Below are 24,560 nucleotides of genomic sequence, written 5' to 3'. Positions count from 1 at the left end.
GAAACAACTACCTGTTTTACTATAAGGCAAGAACTAAACATCCTCACACGCCAAAGCTTTCTGCTGGGAGGGGACAAAATTTAATTTAACCATGTAGTGAAGCAATGTTTAAAAGACATTAGATAGAACATTAAAAAATTAAACTATGTGAGAACTGAATTTAAATAAAACATTAGCACTAATGTACTCTAACTGAACCAAGAGCAAAAAAAAGAGAAAACATTTTTGTCACTGTGAATATTAAAAATAAAAGCAATGGCTCGGTAGTAAAGCACATGACGCTTGCTCAGTTCTGAAAGCCTTACTCAGATAGCTCTCGAAATACAAACACACCTCAGGAGGGTCATAAGGAAGTGAAAGTGCCTTCTCAAGAAAGGCCAAAGACAAAGCCTAAAACATAACTACTTATCATATAAGGATAGGACAGAAATACATATGCATATTTTTCAAATTATCTATTTCAAATGACCTATATTATATGAGAACTTAATTATGTTTACCTAAATATTATAAAAGGCAGCCATGTATCAAAAATTAAAAATATAAAACTCTAAGCAACAACCTCCTTTAATATTCTCTTTCTGCCAAGAAACTACATAGTTGGCATTCACTAGAGCATATCAAAACAGTCGGGTGAACTGGCCAAGTCTATACTCCCAGCACTAAGTAGGCAGAAGCAGGATTGCCTCAAATTCAATGTCCTCCTGGCCCATATACTGAGTGTCAGGCTCGTCAGGACTACATTAAACCACCAACTGCCTCACCCCACAGACAAAAACCCCAAAGAGCCAGAGGTAGTGTAACATGACCACTATCCCAGCACTTGGGAGATACAGACAGAAACATCAGGAGTTCAAGATTATTTTTAGAAAACAGAGTTTTAGGTGACTCTAAGGTATTTATGACACTGACTCAAAAGCCAAAACCAAATCAGACCCTTAAAGTCAAAACAAAAATTAAAAAACACGCATACATTAAAAATTAAGAAATACATTTACTGCACAGGAAATAATAAGAAGTCTTTGTAATATGAGCATTATCATACAGAAATGGCACTGGAGTGTGGTGACATTTCAGTTGTATTTTAATAATAAAACATGCCTGAGGATCAGAGGGTAAAATAGCCCCAGTGGTCAACCTTACTGACCAGGTAGTGGTAACACACACCTTTAATCCCAGTAGCCCTACTAGTTTGCCATAGAAACTGGGTGATGCATGACTTTAATTCCTGTCCTAGAGAGAATTGTAAAACAGGAGGAAACAGCCTTCAGTCTCAGTCTCATTCTGAGATTCCTGTAGGCCGGACTGCCATTTTCAGACTGAGGTTGTGGTAATAGCTAATGGCTGACTACTTTGCTTTTCAGGTCTTCGGGTTGGTTTAATTTATTAAAATACAAGTGAAATACCACTATACTGAAGATCTTAAGGTACAAGCGTTAAAACAAAACTGTATTGGAACAATACGTAAAGCTGTCTTCACTTTCCAAAACCTTGCGATCACTTTTATAACTACATATGTTGGGCTTATGGCTTCCGATCTCTCAGGGTCTGGTCCTTGATTATAAAGGTTCTCAGCTGATGGTGGGCAGAACGTCTTAGCAGCAGAATCATGCTAGTCAGAGATGCTCAGCTCTTAACTACCAGGAAGGAGAGTAATCTATAAGAGCAAGGGGAGAGAAGATACAACAGGACAAATCTCCAACCCCAATGACTTATTTCTTCAAACAAACCCCACAGGCCACAGTTCTACCACCTTTCTACAGTCAGTTCAAGATTTTAGTGCATGGATGAATTAAACCAGTCCTTAGGTCAAAGCCTCATTATCCGTCTTTGGAAACACTTTGCAGCACACCAAGAAATGTGCTTAATCTCATAAGCATCCTTGATCACTCAGTAGTGTCGTGAACATGAAATGTTTATATGTACATGTGTCTTTTTTTTTTTGACGTGGACCAAATCTCATGTATCTCATATTGGCACTGAATTTCCTATAAATAGGACTTTGCACTTCTGATTTCCCTGACTCCATCTCTTAAGTGCTGGGGTTATAGGTATAACTCACCATACCTCATTTATGCATTGCTGTGCATCAGACTTAGGCCTTCATGTGTGCTGGGCAAGCATGCTACTCACTGAGCTCTGTTCACGAGTCTGGGAATCTATTTTCCACTCTCAGTGTGTAACTTGTGGTTAAATTCATGAGTCAGCTCATGAATCACTTTCAGAATCATTTATTTTAGATTTTATACAATGATCACTTTCTCTTTCCAGGCCATTTCTCCTTTCCTTTAGATATTAAAATTATATTCTCTTGGGGACAATTAGCCCACACATTCAGTGGTTATTTAGAAAAGATTGTAATGTGCTCTGCAAAAGCAAGGTGAGCTAGATGCATTGCTAAACCTTTCATCATGCCTGTTGAATTAAATGGAAGCCTGGTAGCGTGAGGGTTCAGGCAGCCCTAGATTTGGCTCCTCAACGACCGCTGAATATTCCTTGGTAATTTTATGGCTAATCACTAGGTAATCTTACCTCATTAAAATGTCATGTAGGCTTATATATTGAAAAAAAAAGATATCACAAGAGCCACATTTAGTAGGCCATGTCTATAACCTCCACACTTAGGAGACAGAGGTAGGAGTATGAGTTTGAGACAAGATTGAATTACATCAGGCTTTATGTAAACCTGAAATACATGGCAAAAGCCTTATATAAAAATCACACAGTAAGTAAATAAACATACAAAAAAGGGATAGAAAATTGTGTCTTATCTTGACTATCTTTATGTTGCCAGAGTCATCATCACTGAAGCATGGGCTTTTTCTGTCAAAGCTATTTACTGTCTCACTAAGTAAGAACTTTTCCAGTTTTGCTTGTATCTTATAAGTCAGACAAGGAGCTGGTGTGTGAGCCAGTTGCTCAATCTCCTCTGAAATTAAATGTTAGTTTAATGGTAGTAGTGCTTGTCCTTCAGTGACCAGTTTGTGTAGAACTTCGTTATTGGTTTATCTGAAAGTCATATATATGGATCATTTAAAAACTCCATAGGTATTTTAAACTATAACCCACAAATGTAGCATCTAAAGCAGTAAGATAATTTAATTGTATAGGATGCTGTAGAAGCCATACCCAAGTATAAGAATATGCAACTTCAAAATATTTTTTAAAATTTTTTTAAATGTTTTTTTTTTCATTTCACATACGAACCACACTTCCCCCTCCCTCCTATCCTCCTTTTCCCCTGCCCCCCCCAACCCAAGTCCCCATCCATTCCTCAGAAAACATAAGGCCTCCCACGGAGAGTCAACAAAGTCTGACATATCAAGTTGAGGCAGGACAAAGCCCCTACCCCCTGTATCTAGGCTAAGCAAGGTCCTTAGGGAATGGACCCCAAAAAAAGACAGTTAATGCGTTGGGGATGAATCCTGGTTCCACTGCCAGTGGCCTCACAGACTGTCGCAGCCACACACTGCCACCCACATTCCTATGCAGGTTCCCCAGCTATCAGTCCAGAGTCAGTGAGCTTCCACTAGCTCTGGTTAGCAGTCTCTGTGGGTTCCCCATCCTGATCCTGATTCTCTTAGACTGGACTCCGGGAGCTGAGATAAAGTTTAGTTCTGGATTTCTGCATCTGCTTCCATAAGTTACTGGATGAAGGTCTTGTGATGACAATTAGGGTGGTCATCAATCAGAATACAAGGGAAGGCCAGTTCAGGCTCGCTCTCCACTATTTCTAGGAGTCTTAACTGGGGTCATCCTTGTGGATTCTTGCAAGTTTCCCTAGCACCAGATTTCTCCCTAATGCCATAATGGCTCCTTCTATCAGATAACTCTTTCCTTGCTCTCCCTCTCTGTCCCTCCCCCAACTCACCCATCCCATTCCATTATTACTACAAAATCCAATAATCATAATTTTCATTATTGTTGTTTTGAGCCAAATGGGAATTTGAACCCTTTAAAAAAAATGGAATTACATGCAAGTATGGAAATGCCATAACGAAATCTATTATTTTATAAAATTAACACTCATAAAAATGCTAGAATTTGAGAGTGATGATGTAAGCCTTAGTCCTTTATGTATGTAATTTGGAAGACTGAGTTGCCCTCCAGTCATATCAGGAAGTCTTAAAACTGAATGATGAAGAAAACAGGAAATCCTTTACCAAGAAAAATGGGGATAAAGGGCACCAGAAAAGAGCTAAACTCTCAACATCTAGAACTTTCCAAGTCCTATAGATACTGCTTTGTGGGTGAAGAAGAAGAAAAAAATAATATAAAATAAATTGTATCCATTTGCAGTATTGAGTTATTGATTCTTTTGCTTCAGGTGTAGTACTTTAAGACACAGTTTAGAGCTCCTTCCTTCTCTGTCTTCTCTCCTCTCCTCCTCTCTCCTCTTTTCACCTCTTCTCCTTTCCAATTCAGCTCTACCTTCTCTCAGAAAAACTTCCTGAAACCTGCAGCCTTGAATAAAATTTTTAAAATAATTATCAAAAGCTGACTGTCTCTCCAAACCCCATCTTCATCACTGGTGCCTTACATACATTTCACCTGTCCCCAGAAACAGTTGCTACCTACTGTATCCCATGCCTTCTTCATATCTAAGTATTCTTGAACCTGTTACTACATCCATGTTACTCCTCTATCAACATATATCTTACAGGGTGATCACAATGGCATTTCAAACATCAAAGAATGGTTTCTTTGTCAAATTCCATCCCCTTAGAATTTCCTGGACACTGTTTTTCTTATTGTTTTAGTATATTTTCATTAGATCAGTTATAACTCTCTACTTCTTTTTTAAGTTATGATTAAGTTGGTTTAAATAAAATAAAAGTCAGTTTAGCTCAAGGTCTCAGAAGTTTGGTTTCATGGTTATTTAGCTTTGTTGTCTCTGAATTTGTGGTAAGGCAGAGCACTATGATAATAAGCAAAGACTTGTGCTTATTCATCTTGTGGGAACCAGGAGGCAGAAAGAGAAAGCAGGAGATGGAGGAAGAGACCAGTGACAGAATGTGTCCTTCAAGGGCATATCTCCCAGTGACTCACATTTTTGATCCACCTGTGCCTGACCTTCATAGTTAGTTCTCTGTTGCCTCCCAACATCCCATTGAGATTGGTTCCATAATACATTGATCCAATCATGAGTTTAGAGCCATTTTAATTCAACCAATAACAACCCAAAGGCTCTAACTATGACTCTGTGCACTAAAGAACAAACCTTCAACTCTAGAGTCCTGACGGTAACAATGAAGACACAAACCAGCCACTATCTGGGATTGCTACACATATCTACTTGTTAATTGCTTTCCTACATACACTAACATCCATATGCACCAGATTAAGGAAACTTACCAGAGCTAGGCATTTTGTTTATCACTTGTGTCTTCATAATTATTCATAAAACTGGTCCATAAGATGTTATAAGTAGATTCTTTATCAATAACATATGAGAATATTAAAAGAATAAATGCTCATTACTGGGAATCAGACTTAGATGTTTGCGTACATGTCTATATTCATTAACTTACTTGCCTTATGACTCCTACTGATTACATCCTGTAATGCGATATTGTTCAAATTCTTCCTAAACAGGATATTTTTATTACTTGGAGGGAACCAAAGATGCTCTCCTTTGTGGCTTCAGCACAGATTCTGGGTATGTAATATTTGCTTTGCTTTTAGTTGAAATGCTGCCAAGGAAAAAATCTCACGCTCAATGAGTACTTTTGATTCAATATTACAATTTTCATAAATTTCATGGCATCGATTTTGCTCATTTTATCTAACAATGAACAGAGATTTTAAAATGTTTATAGTTTATGCATGCATTGGAAAGCAAGACCAATCATGAGATCAGGCTTGAATCAAAACAAAATAGCCATCATGAGAATCTAGGGATATACAAGAATACTTTCTAAAAGCCTCTCAAAAATCGGTTGGCTAGTTTAAGGCCTTACTTCTTGGAAAGAAGAATAACAAAATCAATATCTCTTTCCATCTCAAAGCTCTCCACTGCCTAATTCAATATGACTCATAGGTAACTGAGTATACTGCTCAGACCAATTTACACAGGATCCTGTGGACTAGTTGTTTTCAGAATCTTCTGTTTATAAAACACCGTTTTGATTTCTCCATACACCACCTGCAGTTTGCAGCAGAGCTTTGCTCTTGTCCTGCTTGCCAGCAAGGGGTCTCTTCATCGGGTTCTGGAAACTCTATGAACCTCAGAATCAGCAGTGCTGCCCCTCCCACAAATGCTTCAGACACTATGTTCATCTAAGGAGGCTAAAAACCAATCTGCCAGTTTTAGAAAGTAAAAAATTTTAAAGCCAAAATTTTTATGAACATTTTCAAATGTTGTATATGACTATTCCTGGCTTTAATTCACCACAAGAGTAACTTTCAGAGAAGCCATTTTGCCAGAGGCCTTCATAGCAAACTCTATTGATCTGAATTTATGAATATGTTGCTTATGAAATCTTCCATTTACTAAATGGCTCTATGGTCAGGGAATAGGGTTAATCGTGTTATTTAAATTCAAAGTCAATCTTAAATTCTTGAGGTAAGTTATTTCGCTATTTCCACTTGGAAGAAAGTGTATCTTTGAGAATTTAAGTAATCTGGCAAAATGGTCAACTAGTAAATAGTGAAATGAGAAGCAATGGTCATTCTTTCTGACCCCAGGTTACAGTCTCATAGTTGTTCGGCAATGTTCAACCTCTACATTGAACCTTGAGGTTAGCACTCTGCTATAGTGTTCCTTACCTACACGCCAAACATATCCTGACCTGTAATTCCCATTTGTACCTGTAGCCAATGTCCAGAAGGATACTACTGTGTGAAGGCTGGCAGAAATCCTGATTATGGCTACACAAGCTTTGATACTTTCAGCTGGGCCTTCTTGGCCTTGTTTCGGCTAATGACTCAGGATTACTGGGAGAACCTTTACCAGCAGGTGGGTGCCAACAGAATCAGATGTCTCTAAAGGCGGTCAGTGCTCAGTGTGCTTTGATTCTGCCTTGGGAGCTGTTGCGGTTGCTGTTCCTTTCATTTCATTTCTGTGGACAATATGGGAATCCCGACATGCATTTCTAACATTAGAGATAATTTATCATGCTCATATTAGAACAGATAGTTCTTAGATCCTAAGTTAATTTTCTTCTATGTTCTGAGAAATGTTAATTTTTAGGTCTTCCTTAGTATCCAACATACCCCTAGGGTCCGACATAAAGAGCAGAGTACATTGCAGTTTCTTGAGCTGTCTTTGCACACTCACCACTTCCTTCACATGCCTGGGCTGACAGAATCCTGGAGAATTTCCTGTCCTGTGCCCACCAGACCCTCCTGTCCTGTGCCCACAGATTCTCCTATACTGTGCCCACTATACCTTAGTGTTGAACCTTTATTTACAATTAAATACTCAGTTCTACTCCAAACCTTCCTCTCCCTTGTCAACTACTTCCTCTTCTGGGTTTCATGACCCTTAAATGTTCCTCCGCTTAAACATCAATCTGCTCTAGTGTTCATTCCCATGGCTGTGCACTTTAGCATGAATGTGAGGCACGCGCCACATGGGCTTCTCTATGTGTATATTATATATCTCAGCACCCAAACCAAGAGGAAAGTAGTTGAAATGATAATTCTCTTATTTCATGTAACCATGAATTTCTTTTCTCAGAATTGTTAAAAGTACTTCTTTTGGCCTCTTTTATATTTACTTCTGTGACTATTATAAATGTTATAAAAACTATATAAAATACCTTTTGTAGGAAAATAAAATTGATAGAAATAATTCAGAGGTAGAAACAGAATCTTAGAATGCTGTACTGCTGGGCTCAGGTCCTCCTTTGTCATCCTCCAGAGTCTCCAGGGCCACTGTCATGGAACCACCATTACAGTCCCCACCTTTATAATAGAAAAGAAGAGTATCTTAGCTCAAAGTTAAGGTCATGCAAAATAAAAGCATTGACATACAAATTTGCAAAGGGACGACGAAAGATGGCCGTATTTAGGTTGAGATAAGGAAGCTAGACTTTCTCACACATTGGTAGTCACCTTTGTAGAAAGTTAATGAAAATAAAAAGTTTCCAATGACCTAAATGTTCCACTTTTATGAATTTATTCAAGATAAAAGCAATAACAACAACAAAATGATAGAGTGGGGAATTGAATAAATATTAAGGATTCCAGAGGTATATAGGTTTCACTTATATCTCTATACTATTTTGAATTTTTCTAAAAATGAAGCAAATGGCAGAATATACTGCATTTAAAAATAAATAATTTTAATTATTAATCATTAATAATGGTTTTACTAGATAAAAATAAATATCCATGGAGTCAACAAATAAATTTAATCATTAAAGCAATCTGTCTGCATCAAAATTTAAAATGATAATAATTTAAAAAGGAAAGAATAGGACTTGAACAATAAAGGGGGCTGTTTGAAAAATTAAAAGACAGTATGAGAGCTAAAGTTACCAGTAATTTCAAAAATGTGAAAAATGAGAAAGTTATGCTATATTTAATACTAATTATCAAACCTTAGTACCAGCCTGTTACATTGCTATACCTTTTATACTGATTAAGACAAGTTTGTTTAATACCAATTGTCTTCAAATATATTGCTTTCATTTATATTTCTATAATATGAAATTTTACAAAATATTTGACTTGCATGTTCTTTATTTATCAACCACAATAAAAAAATTAGTAAAATTTTTGCATTATTAAAATAACAATTTCCTTTTCTACCCCCAGACTCTACGTGCTGCTGGCAAAACCTACATGATTTTCTTTGTTGTGGTGATCTTCCTGGGCTCCTTTTATCTGATAAACTTGATCCTGGCTGTGGTAGCCATGGCCTATGAGGAACAGAACCAGGCCAACATCGAGGAAGCTAAACAGAAAGAATTAGAATTTCAGCAGATGTTAGACCGACTCAAGAAAGAGCAGGAAGAAGCAGAGGTAAGTGTTTGTCACTACAAATATGAAGGCAGAGGAGAAACAAAGGTCCTTTCCATGTAGATTCTCCTGATTTCAGTAGACTATACTTGATGTTGGTAGAAAGGCCAAATAACAATTCCTGTATTCTGTGTGAATCGCATCCTTTTGTTTCTAATGTGCTTGAAGGAATGAGCTCTAAACAGAGCTAGAACGGACACCTATTATAATAATCTCCCAGTTCCATAGCAGATGTTCTGAGACATCACTTGTAATTCTGCCACCCAGAATGCATCAGCATGACAGCTTCTAAGAATATAAGAATTGTGTCCATTCTCAGCAATAACAGCTTTTCCTTTGCAATTTCATGCACAGATAGCACATTCTGATTATTGCCACCCTAATTCTTTCTTACTTTCCTCTCACCCAATCGCCCTGCAATTGCAACCTACAAGTCCCTTTCCTACAACTATATCTTTTTTTCCTAACCTACTGAGTTTAATCAGGGCAGTCACTGTCCATGGATTTGCTACTATTCCCTTGAGCCCCATGAGCTAATCAGTGGGTACGAGACTGAAAACAACGTCTGCCTCTCCTCCAGAACCAATAAAAGCAACACATATACATAAGGCTGAAGGCCTCCTCACTCGTGGTTTTTAACTTAGTTGACAGGAGCAGGCAAGGATTCCATCTTGTGAAGTGACCCTCATAATAGTAAGAAACTGTAACATGAAGGTTAGTCAACAATTTAGAGATTAAAACAAATGCTCATTAACTTTTGCTAATGTTATAAACTTTCAGATTAAGACAGTCACAATAATGACTGTGATCACTTCTGAGTAAAGCACAGTGCGTGCTAGCTTTCTCTACAAAGGCTTTAGTATTTCAGCTGTATAACTGTTTAGTAAATGCTTTAAAACCTGCCACGTGATTTGGTATAGTTAACCTCTCGAATGGCTGTAACACTAGCCAGGCCAATAATCTGTGACACGGAGAAATACTAATGTACAGGTATATGTAGTGCCATATATATTTAACATTAAAATGGTAAAATTAAGAAATATAACACATTTTCAAACTGTCCAAAAATGTATAATAGGATTATATATTTGTGTCTTGACATTGTACTCATATATAAAATTATACATTTTTTGAGAAAATTTTATAATGAGGAAAATGTTGACAAAATAATAGTGGGTGTAATGATAGACAGGATGCAATCTCAATTTAACTGTTAGACTAATACATAAATGACCTGGAGAAGTATAACCACAACTCCTTTCTGAGGGTAAGGCTGAAAGTATTTTTCTACTTTTCCTTTACATCTTTCCATCTAGTTCCCTTAAATGATTTTCCTTTAGACTTGAAATATTCACATCCATTCAAATCTATAACCTCATTTTTCCATTCTCTAACTCTCCCAGTCTACCTTTCCCAATTTCAAGTCAATTTTTGACAACCCTCTAAGTCTCATTAGTGCTTCCCATAAGTGCCTGATTATGGGGTCATCCCCTGGACTATGGGAAAACTACCAATGGCCATACACACAAAGAAAAAAATGATCCTCCCTGTCCCAGGTGCCCCAACTGCCAGTAGCACTTCCATAAGGGGCATGGCCCAGAGAGTACCTGCCTCATTCTTCCTGAATTTCGGTTCGCTTGCTCTTGTCCAGGTCTCATGCCGGTAGCCTCGGTTGCTCTGAGTTCTTGAGTGTGATAGCCACATTGTGCCCAGAAGTCAACATTTCAAAGCTTTAATCCCTATTCTCTGACTCTTGCCTTATTGTTGCTTCCTTTTCTGTGGTTTTCCCTGAGCCTGGCTGGGTGTATGGAGGGAGGCTGATAGATGCCCCATTTAGGGCTGAACACTCAGTTTCTTGTTCTTAGTACTTAGAACAATCATGCATTCCTGCATTAATTGTTTCCCCCTGCAAAAATATACTTCTATTACCAAGGCTGAGGACAGTCCAAATTATGTGGGTATGGACATAAATACTTAGAAGACAACTTAGCAACGTGTCATTTATCAAAATAACTGGGGAAGTCATAAATCATAGGATAAAACCCAAATGGAATTCTTATTTTATGTTTAGAAAGCTATTTATTTATTTATTTATTTATTTATTTATTAGTGAGGTGGGATAGCTACCTTCTCTCCCTGGTAATTCAGTTTCGAGATTTCATCAATCCCTTAAGATAAGAATCATTGACTTTATAATTTTTCTTGACACTTTATTTCCTTATTAACTTATTTCTATTTTCAGACATGCCACTCTCACTAAGCTATGGGGTTTCTGATTCCATGGGTCACCCTGAGTTGCTTACCTGATCTTCAAATTCATTATCTTAGCACACAGTTTATGTGAGTTTTCTATCGCAAAAATACCTGTAAAACTTCGACACGTAGTACTTCAATTTACTTAATTCTAAGGAAGCTTACAACATGAAAGAGTTGCATTACAAAGGTACTGAAATTTATTATAATATGTGAGAGGAGAAACTATGCTTCACATGCTCATTCGTTATAATGCAACACAACACGGATTACTTCCTGGACAAGATTTGTAACTGAATGCCCAGTCTGGGTACCCTGAGACTTGTTTTTTTTTTTTCAAGATTTGGAAATTACTTAAATGCTGGGATTGTCTTGGTTCAACAGGCCATTGCTGCAGCTGCAGCTGAGTACACGAGTATTGGGCGGAGCAGGATGACGGCTCTGTCGGAGAGCTCTTCAGAAACCTCACGGCTGAGCTCCAAGAGTGCCAAGGAGAGACGAAACAGAAGAAGGAAAAAGAACCAGAAGAAGATCTCCAGTGGCGAGGAAAAGGGGGACGACGAGAAACTGTCCAAGTCGGGATCGGAGGAAAGTATCAGAAAGAAAAGCTTCCATCTCGGCGTGGAAGGACATCACCGCTCCCGGGAGAAGAGGCTGTCCACCCCGAACCAGGTACTACCAGCGCCACCAGGCAAGGGCTGCACAGCCAAAAGCCAGTGCAAGGTTTAAGGCTGGGGTCAGGGTCCAAGAGAGGAAGGGGACTTCACCATCACATTTTACCTAAAATGCTGCCTTTAGCTGGGTGTTTATGGAAAGAAGAGAGATGTATATGGTTTCTCAATTAAGTTGCCATTTTCATTTTCATAAAAAAGCTATTCTTTCAGAATTGCTATTTCTTCCTTAAGAAGCATTTTTCTAAAATAAAATGTTTCTGCAAACTACTATAGGAATGAAGAATGGTGTTTACAATACAGATAAATTCTCATGGTTGTATTTTGTCAATGTTTTTAATACCTCACTCCTGATAAGAACAAGAGGAGAGAAGAAGAAAAGTGGGAGAGGGAGGGAGGGAGAGAAGAGAGAAGAAAAGAAAGAGGGAGGGAAAGCCATAATATAATCCTGAAAGTAGTTCCTCTATCTTTTTATGTCCTGTAGACCAGCATGAACCAAAGTAGCAGGCAGCCAATTTTGAATTTTGTCCATTCTTTTGATATCTTCACTCCAAGCACAGAAGCTTCTGGTTGACAAATAAATGAATTTCTCTCTTGTGGATTTTCCCTCTCGCTAATCTTGTTTTTCACACTGAAACCTCTACACTCTGGCTGGTCCCCCTGCAAGCCCATCAGATGAGCCATGGGTCCAGAGCTACCAAACATTTAAACACTGTACAACCCCACCTCAATTGTTGTCAAGACAAAAATATACTTATGGGTTTGGCACTCTATTGAATAAACACTGAAGATCAAGAACCACATCTTATGCCGATCACAGATAGCTTTGACTTCACCTTCTCAGCTTCCTTTACTTTCCTGGATTGCTCATTTCCCATAACAGAGATGCTCACTGTTACCTGAAGATTTTTATACCTTCCCTTCCTCTATTACTTCGTACACATTGTCCCCCTTTTATTTATTTCTTTTTCTTTTCAAACTCTCTGTATAGCCAAGAATGACCTTAAACTTCTGACCTCATCCCTTCTACGTCTCCAGTGCTGGCATAGTAGGTATTGGTTACCATGGCCAATGCAGTGCTGGGATTTGAACCGAAGGCCTTATACAAACTAAGCGAGCATACTACCAACTTAGCTATGTCCCCAGCCCAGTCTGCTTCTTACTGATAACTTTCTTCATTAATTTCTCCTGACACAGCGGCACCCCATCTTCCACTATTTAGCTCAAGTACCTCACCCTCATAATCCTATACATCTTCCTCTGTCCTCTGCATCCCCTAATCTGGGGTTCCAGACATGGCCCGAGTTATCTGCCATTGTCATCTTTGCCACAGTTTGGAAGTTTCCAGCTTCTGTTACTTAAGTGTGAAGCACAGACAGAAAAGACAGTCAGTCCTTGTCTGCAACAAGGCGTAGGCTAGGATAGGTAGCTAGAATCCTCATGGTACTAATGCAAGGAAAGACAAGAGGGAGTTTCTGCTTGTTCTGAGGCAAAACCCTTCCTTGTCTTACTCATTTTCCACTGTTCCCAGTACCTGCCACTTGTCTTTAAAATAGATAGCACTAACGTTTATTGAATTTAGTACTTCTAAATAATCTATCCTGTGTTTTCATTTATGGAATCAGTTTACACTGCAGAGGAGTCATATGAAGAGGACAGCTTTCCACTGTTCCCTTGGGAGCCACTCCCCCCCTGCCCCTCGCCGAACCCCGAAGTCACAATAGTCCCTGTCTCTTAATTTCCTTGACTACTATGTACTCTAAAGCATACCCAACTAGACTCCAGTCTATAAAAGGATAGGTTCTCACACCTTATAGTGGATGAGTTTTAGTGCTAGAACTGGGGCAAGTCCTTTGCCAGGTTCTGGGAATAGATTCTTCTGATTGTTGCAGCCTTTTCTTTATCTTTTTCTTTCTTTTCCCCCCCCCTAGAATTGATCTTTTTGTTGAATTGCTTTTCTTTTAAATACGATTCTTTTAAACATGCACAGCGTCGCTGGTCTCAGGCTAGCGATTTGGTGGTAATTTCACGAAGTCTGCTCTTATTTGGAGCTCCAGCAAACACTTTCTGCCTTGTTTTTCTCACAGTCACCACTCAGCATTCGCGGCTCCTTGTTTTCTGCACGGCGCAGCAGCCGAACGAGTCTCTTCAGTTTCAAGGGTCGAGGAAGAGATCTCGGATCTGAGACAGAGTTCGCCGATGACGAGCATAGCATTTTTGGAGACAACGAGAGCAGGCGGGGTTCACTATTTGTACCTCACAGGCCTCGGGAGCGACGAAGCAGTAACATCAGCCAGGCCAGTAGGTCCCCACAAATGCTGTCGGTGAACGGAAAGATGCACAGTGCGGTGGATTGCAATGGCGTGGTGTCGCTTGTTGACGGACCTACAGCCCTCATGGTCCCCAATGGACAGCTTCTTCCAGAGGTGATAATAGATAAGGCAACTTCCGACGACAGTGTAAGGATGTTTTCCATAGCTCAGGCATGCCTGGGCAATTACTCGTGCATCAGTCAGTCTCTCTGCTGGGGCGGGGGAGGGGGGGTTCTGCTTTCTTGCCTGTGAATGGCTCTGTGTTTGGGGATGCCTTCTCTGTGAAAACACAGCTTTAATTCATAACTCAATCCCCACGAGTTAGGTGCTGCAACCACCTAGTTAAAAGATATTTTATGGGGCTATCCAGATGGCTCAATGAGTAAGGGCCCTTGGCACAGCACTGAAGTCAGGAAACTCACAATAGTAACCACTGTACAACTCTGGCTCCAAGGTTTCTGGATCCCTCTCCTGGCAGCTGTGGGTACTGCACTCACATGTGCATAACAACATAGACACAGATACACATAATTACGAACTTATACATAAATCTTAAGTTAACAATGATATTTTATGTCCCATGTTGGTAAAAGGATACATTTACTTATATTTGTGTTAAGATTACAGGCTGAAACCCATCACTTTAGAGAACATTTATGCCTACAACATATAGAATAGGTTGAACTTATTAGTAGGCAGGCCTCACTTCTGTAAAGAAACAAGGATTCCTTGCCATCTACTTCTGATTATTTCAGGTCAGTTAATATATATTTATTTCAAGGGATTCTTACTTGAGTTGTTAATAACAAGAGTAACAACAGCAAACATACTCTTTAGCTTTTTAAACATCTGTATGAGAATATATAGTATTTGTCAGCACAAACAGAAGAAATAAGCCAGAATATTCTCATGTGATCATAGTTCAGGAGCAGCTCTGACATTTCCACAAAGGCCCTGTGTTTTAATTGTATGTTCTTAACCTCCATCCCCACTGATTTTTTCCAGTTCCTGGGGTTTTCAGGATATGGCTCTTGTACACTGATTATGTTGTGTTTCATTAACAAATAGCAAGAGCTGTCACTAACGCAGCAAGTTTGAATCATAGACTACACACCTGTATGCTTGTGCTAGCAAACTGTGTAGTATTTGAAGTGAGAATGAAGTTCCATCAAAGTCATGGCCATATACACATTTCAGTTTGAAAAGAATGCATGTGCTCTGTGGTGACTTTGAAACGTCTACGCTTGCATGATACAGCTTAAGCCTTTCTGTTAAGATGGTGTTTCCTTGTGAAGTAGCATGTTACCTTCATATGAAATGACACCTAAGCTTTAGATTCCAATAATGTTTGTAATCTGTTAAATGCTATGCTATTTATGTCATATTTGCAGGACATTTAACATTTTTTAAAAAGAAATATTTTATTTAAGAATTGACTTTTTACCAGAGGAAAATCAAAACCACAAAACTAAAGAGCTAAGTTTATGAAACCTGAAGATTTGACCATCATAGAAGTCCAACATATGCACAGTTTACATGTGCACACCTACTATTGCATGACAAACAGTAAAATCTGTATGTTATAGACATGCCCATGTGAAAAAGAGTTGGTATAGGCAAACTCTTTTTTATTTGGGGCAAGAAGAGAGAATGGCAGAGAAAACACAGATTACATTCCCATACACATATATACAAGTGTGATTATGTATGCACAGCTATATTTTGATATTCATATATACATGACTATATACAACTTTGCATCTTTTAATTATATAATTAGATGAACTATTAGCATATATGTATATTATACATATATTGATATATATGTGTTGGTAAAATTTTTTCTATCTATCACATAGCACATATAAGCTAATACCTGGTGCTGTAGGACTGTATAATTCTCTCTTTTTTTGGCTTTTTGAGATAATATTTTTCGAGACAAGTTTTGGGATTTAATTGTTTGACCAATTTTTTGGTTTGCTTGTTTGTTTGTTTGTTTGTTTGTTTTGGTTTTTCAAGACAGGGCTTCTCTGGGTAGCTTTGGTGCCTGTCCTGGAACTAGCTCTTGTAGTCCAGGCTGGTCTCAAACTCACAGAGATCTGCCTGTCTCTGCCTCCCTAGTACTGGGATTAAAGGCGTGTGCCACTACCACCACTGGCTGGCTATATATACAGTATGTGGGTGTAATTTTTAGAAGACCGGTGCAGTATTTTTGTTTGTTTGTTTGTTTGTTAAATCGGGTGGCATGCTTGAAAAACGAGCATTTTGCTTAAAGAAGAATATGCCCGGCATGCCTCCATTCAAATTACTGCATGTCAGTGGCTTTTAGGGCTGTGGTTTTGAGCATGTGTTCACCTCTTTGAGGCAGAGCCTGTACTCTCCACACTGCTAGTGTTGTCATCAGTCCAAAGAATCTTTTTCAAACTGAGTCACTTAGCACTGTCCACCCAAAGTGTTATAAAGTCTTCTTTCAGCGATAAGAAAAAAAATTCTTGAAGTAGTTTTCATTAATGTTGGTATCCCAACAGACAAGGGAGATAGCAATGATGGAAGTTAGTGTTTGACCCTGCCCCTGTCTTCACACACCTCTACAGCCCTTGTCTGGTTGTTGTTGTGTATGTTTTTTTTTTTCTTGGTAGATATTGGATTAAGTTGGATGTGCAGAGAGAACACAATAGTGCTGTAACGAGAAGAGCTATTTCTTACCCCTGAAGCAAGAGTAGAAGGCAAGATCTCTCTTTAGATGCATTTTACTTGTGATGGAGGCATTAGGTAGCCTTCCTCTTGCAAATATCTAGCAAGCAGCAGGGTCACCGTTTGAATCTAGTAGTCTAATCTCTGCTTATAAGCATTCATTACAGCTACCCAAGTAAAATTCCATTTCTACCTATGCTGCATTAGGCTTATGTTCTTAAGAAGGCAATCAGTCACCTTTCCTCCCCCTTCAGGGCACAACCAATCAAATGCGCAAAAAAAGACTTTCCAGTTCTTATTTCCTGTCTGAGGACATGCTGAATGACCCACACCTCAGGCAGAGAGCCATGAGCAGAGCAAGCATTCTAACCAACACTGTAGAAGGTATGTGATTAAAAAAAAAAAAAACTTAGCTTATGGGTTTTTAAATAAAATTAATATAAACCATGATCACCTCTAAAGAGATTTGTGAAATTATTAACAGTAATTGGAAGCATATTAAAGGTGAAAGGGAACAACTAAAAAAAATATTATTTTTATGAGAGGGAAGTTAAAACCTCAAGAGCATGTGAATTTATATGCCAGAGTATTCTATTAAACCTTTCAAAAGTGTTTCTTCATTCAAATAAGAAGCAGGTTACCTTAATTAATAAACATCACCAAAATTTATGTATATTTAAGTACAGTATGATTTTTAGTTATACAAATAATTTATGCATAATGTAAATGTAGTGTTGTATATGTAAATTTTTAATGAATGAAGTCACTTTCATGCAAAAAAATAGTATTTAATCAATAGTAATGATAACCATGTGCTGAGAAGGTATGTGCACATGGGTATGTGTGTATTTGTAGGCTGACTTTGAAGATATTCCTCTATTGTTCGCCATACAACTTGGGGGACAGGGAGTCTCTCACTGAACCTGGACATCACTATTTCAACCAGACTAGCTGACCACCAAGTCTAATGGCTCTCCTGCCTCCACCTCCCCGTGTTGGGATTACAAGCATGAACTTTAGTGCCCAGCTTTTTGCGTAGGTTCTAGGGATCAGAATTCAGGTCCTCATGACATGGCAAGAACTTGACCATCCGAGCCTTTTCCTCAACTAGTGTATATTTAACTGTGAGGTGCCCATGTGTATTTGGTCGTTAATACCTTTTTTCTTCTTCAACTCACTTGTACTTGTAGTACAAGACTTTTATGTAATCTTCTGGGCTTTCAAAGAAATAGCACTTTTATACAAAATTTAAACCATGACAAGTGTTTGAATATTAGATTTTATTGATGATTTCTAGTTGGTAGTGTATAAACTACGGGACGAGTGATTTCATGTTTGTCGTTTTTTTTTTTTCCAGAACTTGAAGAGTCTAGACAAAAATGTCCACCGTGGTGGTACAGATTTGCTCATACATTTTTGATCTGGAATTGCTCTCCATATTGGATAAAATTCAAGAAGTTCATCCATTTTATTGTTATGGATCCTTTTGTAGATCTTGCCATTACCATTTGCATAGTGCTAAACACATTGTTTATGGCTATGGAGCACCACCCAATGACTGACGAATTCAAAAATGTACTTGCCGTGGGGAATCTGGTGAGTTGTGTCCCCACAATCTTCTCCCTTGGGGTGTCATCTTACCATTTCCTTCTGCTTTTTAAAGCTGTGGGTCTACAGCTAATTATACAGACATTGAACTTACCGTATGAATCCAGCTACAAAATCAACCTTCTGATATTTATATACTATTTTAAGATACTTTTTCCAGTAGTGTTGGTTTCCATAAATAACAATATTATTTTCATATGTGTTAGCATTTCAGGACTTAAAATATCTTTTAACTGCCAAAATACCTAAACAAAAAAAAAACATTTGAAAGTTTTAAATGTTTTTTGAAATGCATTTTATAATTGCATTGCTCTTCCTGAATATTCAACATTTTTTGAACCGCTTTGGGTGTATTGTTCTGAATTAATGCTGGTGAGGTGTCCAGACCTTTATAATTTCAAAGACCTCTGCTTGAACCCAGATTTAATCTTTTATTAATTATGTCCATGAACAAATTCCAGAGTGTTCTGCATTAGATTTTTTCTTCTTTTTTTTATTTTTTTATTTTTTTTAGGCAAAAGGCAGAAGTATGTGCTTTCTAATTTCTGATGGAGTCCTAGGTCATGGGAATCAGTGTCTCCTTTCTGAGTTTATTATAACACATGAACTCAGAGGTCAACCTTTTCTCCTGTCTAACAACACAACACCAAGTGGAGAACTCCCTGCTGTTGCTCTTACAATCCTTTTTTTTTTTTTTAATGCTCTTACCACTTCCCTTTGAACCATTTTTGTTCAGCTAAATTCTTTGAGGCAAACTGTGCCACAAGAAGGCCTAAGCAAAACTTTTTATGTTATATCTTTGAGTTTTTTTGAGTCCTGTGTCATGAATTAATTGTTTTTAATAATACACTTTGCACCATCAGTGCTTTAGGTATCTAACTTTATATGCCCCGTGTAGGTTAAACACTTTTCTTCTGCCCTTGTAAACCTTTAAATGTTGAGTCAACATGTTCTTTATGACTCTGTGAGCAGAAAGTATAAAAAGGAGAGAGGATCAAAATTTCAATATCTGAGTAGATATAATAGATAAATAGATATATGATATATAGATGACCAAATATATAAGTGATAGATACACAAATAAATATATGATTAGATAGAGACATAGTAGATAGATGATAGATAGAAAATAGAGTAAATGATAGGTAAATAATAATTATCAGACAGATAATAGATATAGATGATAAATGATGGAGAGATAGATAGATGGATAGATAGATAGATAGATAGATAGATAGATAGATAGATAGATAGATAGATAGATAGATAGATAGATAGAGATAGACAGATGTAGTAACAGAATTATTAGGCAATTATCAAAAGCTCATGTCTCTGAAATTTTAAAAGATCCTTTTAAATGCTGTCTCTGATGATGAAAACTGACATGATAACTAGAACTTTTAAAGTTTTCAATCTTTATATAAAAATTATAAGAAATATATGCCTTGCTTATAGAAAGAAACGAGAGAATTGCCACTTTTGAAGTGTCTAGCACATTGTATGGAACACAGTCACTACTTAGCTAATAGTCATTGTCACCATCAAGATGACTTTACTTTCCAATAAGAGAAAAAAATATTGTGTTTCATTTAGATCTTCACAGGGATCTTTGCAGCTGAAATGGTACTGAAGTTAATAGCCATGGATCCTTATGAGTATTTCCAAGTAGGGTGGAATATTTTTGACAGTCTAATTGTGACATTGAGTTTGGTAGAGCTTTTCCTCGCAGATGTGGAAGGATTATCAGTCCTGAGATCATTCCGATTGGTAAGTAGAAGCTAAAGATACTGCTGCATTCTGTAAGGACGGGATATCATGTTTGTTAGGGATTTAATTTGTTTTTTAATCTACATTATTATTATTTAAAATTTTTACAAGTTGAATCAAAGGCAATATCAAATCTTACACTTAGCAAAATAAAATTCATTCATTTACAAATAAACTTAAAGGATTAGAATCTCATGTTTAATTAGGAACTTGAAATTATGTCCAGTTCTGTCTATGATGTATTCTAATATGATAGGAAAACTTTTAATCTAATATATAATGATACAATTCACAATAAGAAGATTATGATTCGCAGAAATTTAGGCATAATATGTCCATAGCTTTATGGGTTTAGTAATTAAAGTTTAAATCATTATCACCCAAACAACTGTGCAGTCTAAAAAAATATTAAAAGCATTAGAAAGTAAAATTAAGGTTGAGCTACCAATTCTAAAAGAACAAATACCATGCAAATAAGTTGCTTTCAGAATCATCAATAAAAACTACGACACTTTTTTCATAATATGTACTGTCATTATTATGGTAATAAGAAACAACAGAAATATTAAAAGACAGATAAAACAAACTATGGCCTTCAGCTAGACAATAATAACATGGAATGTAGATTGCAACATAAACTAAAAACAAAAATCAAGAGTAGAAACATTGAAAGCTGTTTTATAACTAATTCTAAACTTTGTTTTTAGCTACGAGTCTTCAAGTTGGCAAAATCCTGGCCCACACTGAATATGCTCATCAAGATCATTGGCAACTCGGTGGGCGCCCTGGGCAACCTGACCCTGGTGTTGGCCATCATTGTCTTCATCTTCGCCGTGGTCGGCATGCAGCTCTTTGGAAAGAGCTACAAGGAGTGTGTCTGCAAGATCAACGAGGATTGCACACTCCCGCGCTGGCACATGAACGACTTCTTCCACTCCTTCCTGATCGTGTTCCGCGTGCTGTGTGGAGAGTGGATTGAGACCATGTGGGACTGCATGGAGGTCGCGGGCCAGACCATGTGCCTTATTGTTTACATGATGGTCATGGTGATTGGCAACCTTGTGGTATGTAAGAGCTATTCATATACTTAAGTTTTCTATTACAATTATTTTCAGATGTTATTTTTGTAATTTTAAACTTTACTTTATAAACAAAATAATATCTTTAATCCCCTTCACCAGAAAAACCTATATTCATATTTTTTAAACTTAAAAAGTCCTACATTATTCTCTCATTTTGATAGCTTTGTCATACAAATTAAGTTCTCTAACCTTTTAAAACATGAACTGTCTTCAAATATGAAGCTATAGTGGTAAATAATACATGATTAAATTAATGATCCCAAACTAATGGAGCAAAGCCAAAGAGAATATTGGTGATAGGGCCTCAATTCACAAAACTAGCAACTGGACCAACCTCAGAGTTCTTGCCCCTTCTGACCCATTGACTTAAAAATGGTTTCCATATTGCACAGTGATTACAAAGAATAAATAAAGAATAGTTTATGCCATATATACATCATGTGAAGTTCAAATTTTAGTGTCCATGCAAAGTTTTATATAAACATGGATATATTCATATGTGTTCTTAATAAAATACTAAAAAGATAACAGTTTAAAAGTACCTAAAAGTACTTAGCAAATACAAAATTGTTTTCTATGATTCTGTGTCAGCCAGGCTTTTTATTCCTGTAACAGACACCTGACATAAATGTTTAAAAATTGCTATCCATAATGGCAAGGCAGCATGTGGAGCCTAGCAGCTCATGGGATGTCAGCCAGGAAGCAGACAGCATTTTTAAGCTGTAATCTTTCTTCTCTTTCCCAATCTATTCCATTTCTCCCAGCCTATATAAAAATATAAGATAGATAATTTGGGTTTGAAGACACTTAATATTTAATTGTAGCTCAGTTTTGTTTGTGACTCGCATTTAAAACTTTTAAATATACATACAATTTACTTGTCTTCTGCCCTTGGTGAAAATCTAAAACTTGAAATTCACTTGGATACATAATTCAGAAATAAAAGGCAGGAATGACTTTGCTTTCAAAAAAGACCTTGCTTCCAGGATACAGATTGCCCTGACCTCATTGGCGACTTCTTCCAGGACCTAAGTGATGCTCAATAAAGTCAGCCAATCAGTTTTATTGTCTTGTATGAATTGTGTTCAATGTGTTTAAAGCTTGACCTGAATGGTCAGGTACAATGAATGACAGTATAGTGACAATAGTCTAATTTTCTTGCACACTTTGCTTCCCATGAAAGTAAGTAGCAAACAGAGGTGAGTTAAAAGAACATTCAGGATCCATTAAAGGAATTTGGCTAGCTCACATGGCCAAACAGAAACAAATGGATAAATGACATGATGATCATGATGGGGGATGATTCTCTGCTCTTGTGACAATTCATCAGGAGCATTGCTGACCCTCTGCTGCCCAAGCCTCCATGTCTGTATGCGGAGAGAGTTCTGACAAAAGCATTAAAAGGTGCTTCACTTTTTTGTCATTGTGGGTTTGTGTTGTGACCTATATTTCTGAAAAGTGTACTTCTTTGTATTTCCCGTGTCCCTCTCCCCCTTCCCCCATCTACCCTGCTGTAGGTCTTGAACCTGTTTCTGGCATTATTACTGAGCTCCTTTAGTTCTGACAATCTTACAGCAATTGAAGAAGATACTGATGCAAACAACCTCCAGATCGCAGTGGCCAGGATCAAAAGAGGAATAAATTATGTGAAACGGACCCTACGTGAATTTCTCCTAAACTCATTCTCCAAAAAACCAAAGGGTTCCAAGGACACAAAGCGAGCAGTAGATCCAAACCACAGAAAAGACAACTATATCTCAAATCGGACACTCGCTGAGATGAGCAAAGATCACAATTTCCACACAGAAAAGGATAAACGGAGTGGTTTTGGGAGCAGTATTGACAAAAGCTTTGTGGATGACAATGATTACCAGTCCTTTATTCATAATCCCAGCCTCACGGTGACTGTGCCAATTGCACCTGGGGAATCTGATTTGGAAAACATGAACACTGAAGAACTTAGTAGTGACTCAGATAGTGAGTACAGCAAAGAGGTAAGGTCACCTTACATATATTGTTGCCCTAGCAGTTTGCAGATGTACTAATATTTGAGATGTCTGGTGCTCTCTGGTCTAACGTTGGATATGCCGAGAGAGAGACTGTGTGTGTGTGTGTCATTACAAACAGCTTGCTGACCATTTGCATAATATTTTCTTGCTCCTTTTTAATAACTCATTTAATCCAGTTTAGCTAACAGCTGACCTTCCCATCCTCCATCACTTTCTTGTGGCCACAGCCTTCGTCTACACCCTAAGATTGCCTTGTCATCTCCATCACTCTTACCTGTACACTCCCTACCTGTCAATTCCAACTAGTCCCTCTGCCTCATGTCTCATGTAATCTGTGTATGAAAACTAATTTCAGTTCAGTCCACTCCTAATCATGTGCCTCCCATGATAGAGTTTCTGAAGTCTCCTGAAGTATGCATTACATGTAAGGTTTCACACTAAAGACTGAAGCAGCTTTGACCACCACTACTTCCTCCCAGTCTCCTCCCAAGCCTCCTGAAAACAAGTAACTTTCCCTGTAAGCCATAAGCATTTTATACCTGTGTTACTTTGCTTGAGATTTCCTTCTGTGGACAAACTCTGCATAAATGTTTAAAATTTGAATCTAAACTCTTCTATGAAGTCATTAGCTCCTAAATCCCAGCTTCCGTGAGTGCATACAAAGCTCTCCAAACACCTGTTGAGTTCTTCCTAATTTCTGCTCTAGCTGGCAGAAACTCATCTAATTTTGAGTCCTATATAATTTTATGCCTCTCTCTTGATTTATTATTTAGATTTGAGGTTTTATTTCTGGGGGAATTTTGGGATACATTAAATGGTGGTGTTGTCTCCCCAAACAAGATGGACATACATCTTTTGAGGAATGACAGCCAAAGTTATCTCTGTATTCCTAGCGAGTCAGAAATCTGGCTTTGGTCCACTGTGAAAACCCTGGGTTCTTTTCCTCCAGTTTTTCTCCATTAAAATGTTCCTGGGCTGACTTTGCAGTCTCTGCCTTGTTTTTCAGTTAGGAGCTAAGGAACACAGACCACATTTGTCTGAAGTACATCCCTCTGTCTTGCACACCTCTCCCCTAATGGCTGCCATCTCTAACTCCACCTTCCCCTTCCAGATTCCCAGGAGTTTTTTTTTTCCCTCCCTTGGAATTGTATTCATTTTCTACCCTTAAATGTCTTTGAGATAATGATCAACATGTTC

General features: G+C 37.8%; 1 protein-coding gene and 1 long non-coding RNA gene across 4 annotated transcripts in view; one reads left to right on the top strand and one right to left on the bottom strand.

The window, feature by feature from the left end:
* Positions 1–24,560, bottom strand: part of LOC113455948 — a 149,870-nt gene that overhangs the window by 69,643 nt on the left and 55,667 nt on the right. The window contains exons 2-3 of one of the 2 annotated variants that reach the window (XR_003376850.1): positions 8,791–8,902; positions 7,764–7,908 (exon numbers count right to left, since the gene is read on the bottom strand). The exons of the other annotated variant lie outside the window; for it this stretch is intronic. This is a non-coding gene — a long non-coding RNA (uncharacterized LOC113455948). The remainder of the gene's footprint in view (positions 1–7,763; positions 7,909–8,790; positions 8,903–24,560) is intronic. 2 annotated transcript variants of the gene reach the window in all.
* Positions 1–24,560, top strand: part of Scn9a (sodium voltage-gated channel alpha subunit 9) — a 124,572-nt gene that overhangs the window by 69,763 nt on the left and 30,249 nt on the right. Inside the window, exons 8-17 of one of the 2 annotated variants that reach the window (XM_026778698.1) lie at positions 5,596–5,659; positions 6,817–6,958; positions 8,764–8,970; positions 11,605–11,892; positions 13,979–14,317; positions 17,152–17,281; positions 18,255–18,493; positions 20,099–20,272; positions 20,980–21,336; positions 22,872–23,348. In XM_026778698.1, coding sequence (XP_026634499.1) covers positions 5,596–5,659; positions 6,817–6,958; positions 8,764–8,970; positions 11,605–11,892; positions 13,979–14,317; positions 17,152–17,281; positions 18,255–18,493; positions 20,099–20,272; positions 20,980–21,336; positions 22,872–23,348 — 2,417 coding nt within the window. Of the gene's footprint in view, positions 1–5,595; positions 5,660–6,816; positions 6,959–8,763; positions 8,971–11,604; positions 11,893–13,978; positions 14,351–17,151; positions 17,282–18,254; positions 18,494–20,098; positions 20,273–20,979; positions 21,337–22,871; positions 23,349–24,560 lie in introns of both variants that reach the window. The other variant, XM_005346500.2, reaches the window with a different exon arrangement.

Source organism: Microtus ochrogaster, chromosome 4 (genome assembly GCF_000317375.1).
Source record: "Microtus ochrogaster isolate Prairie Vole_2 chromosome 4, MicOch1.0, whole genome shotgun sequence".
NCBI classification, from domain to species: Eukaryota; Metazoa; Chordata; class Mammalia; order Rodentia; family Cricetidae; genus Microtus; species Microtus ochrogaster.
This window is presented reverse-complemented; position numbering and strand designations above follow the sequence as displayed.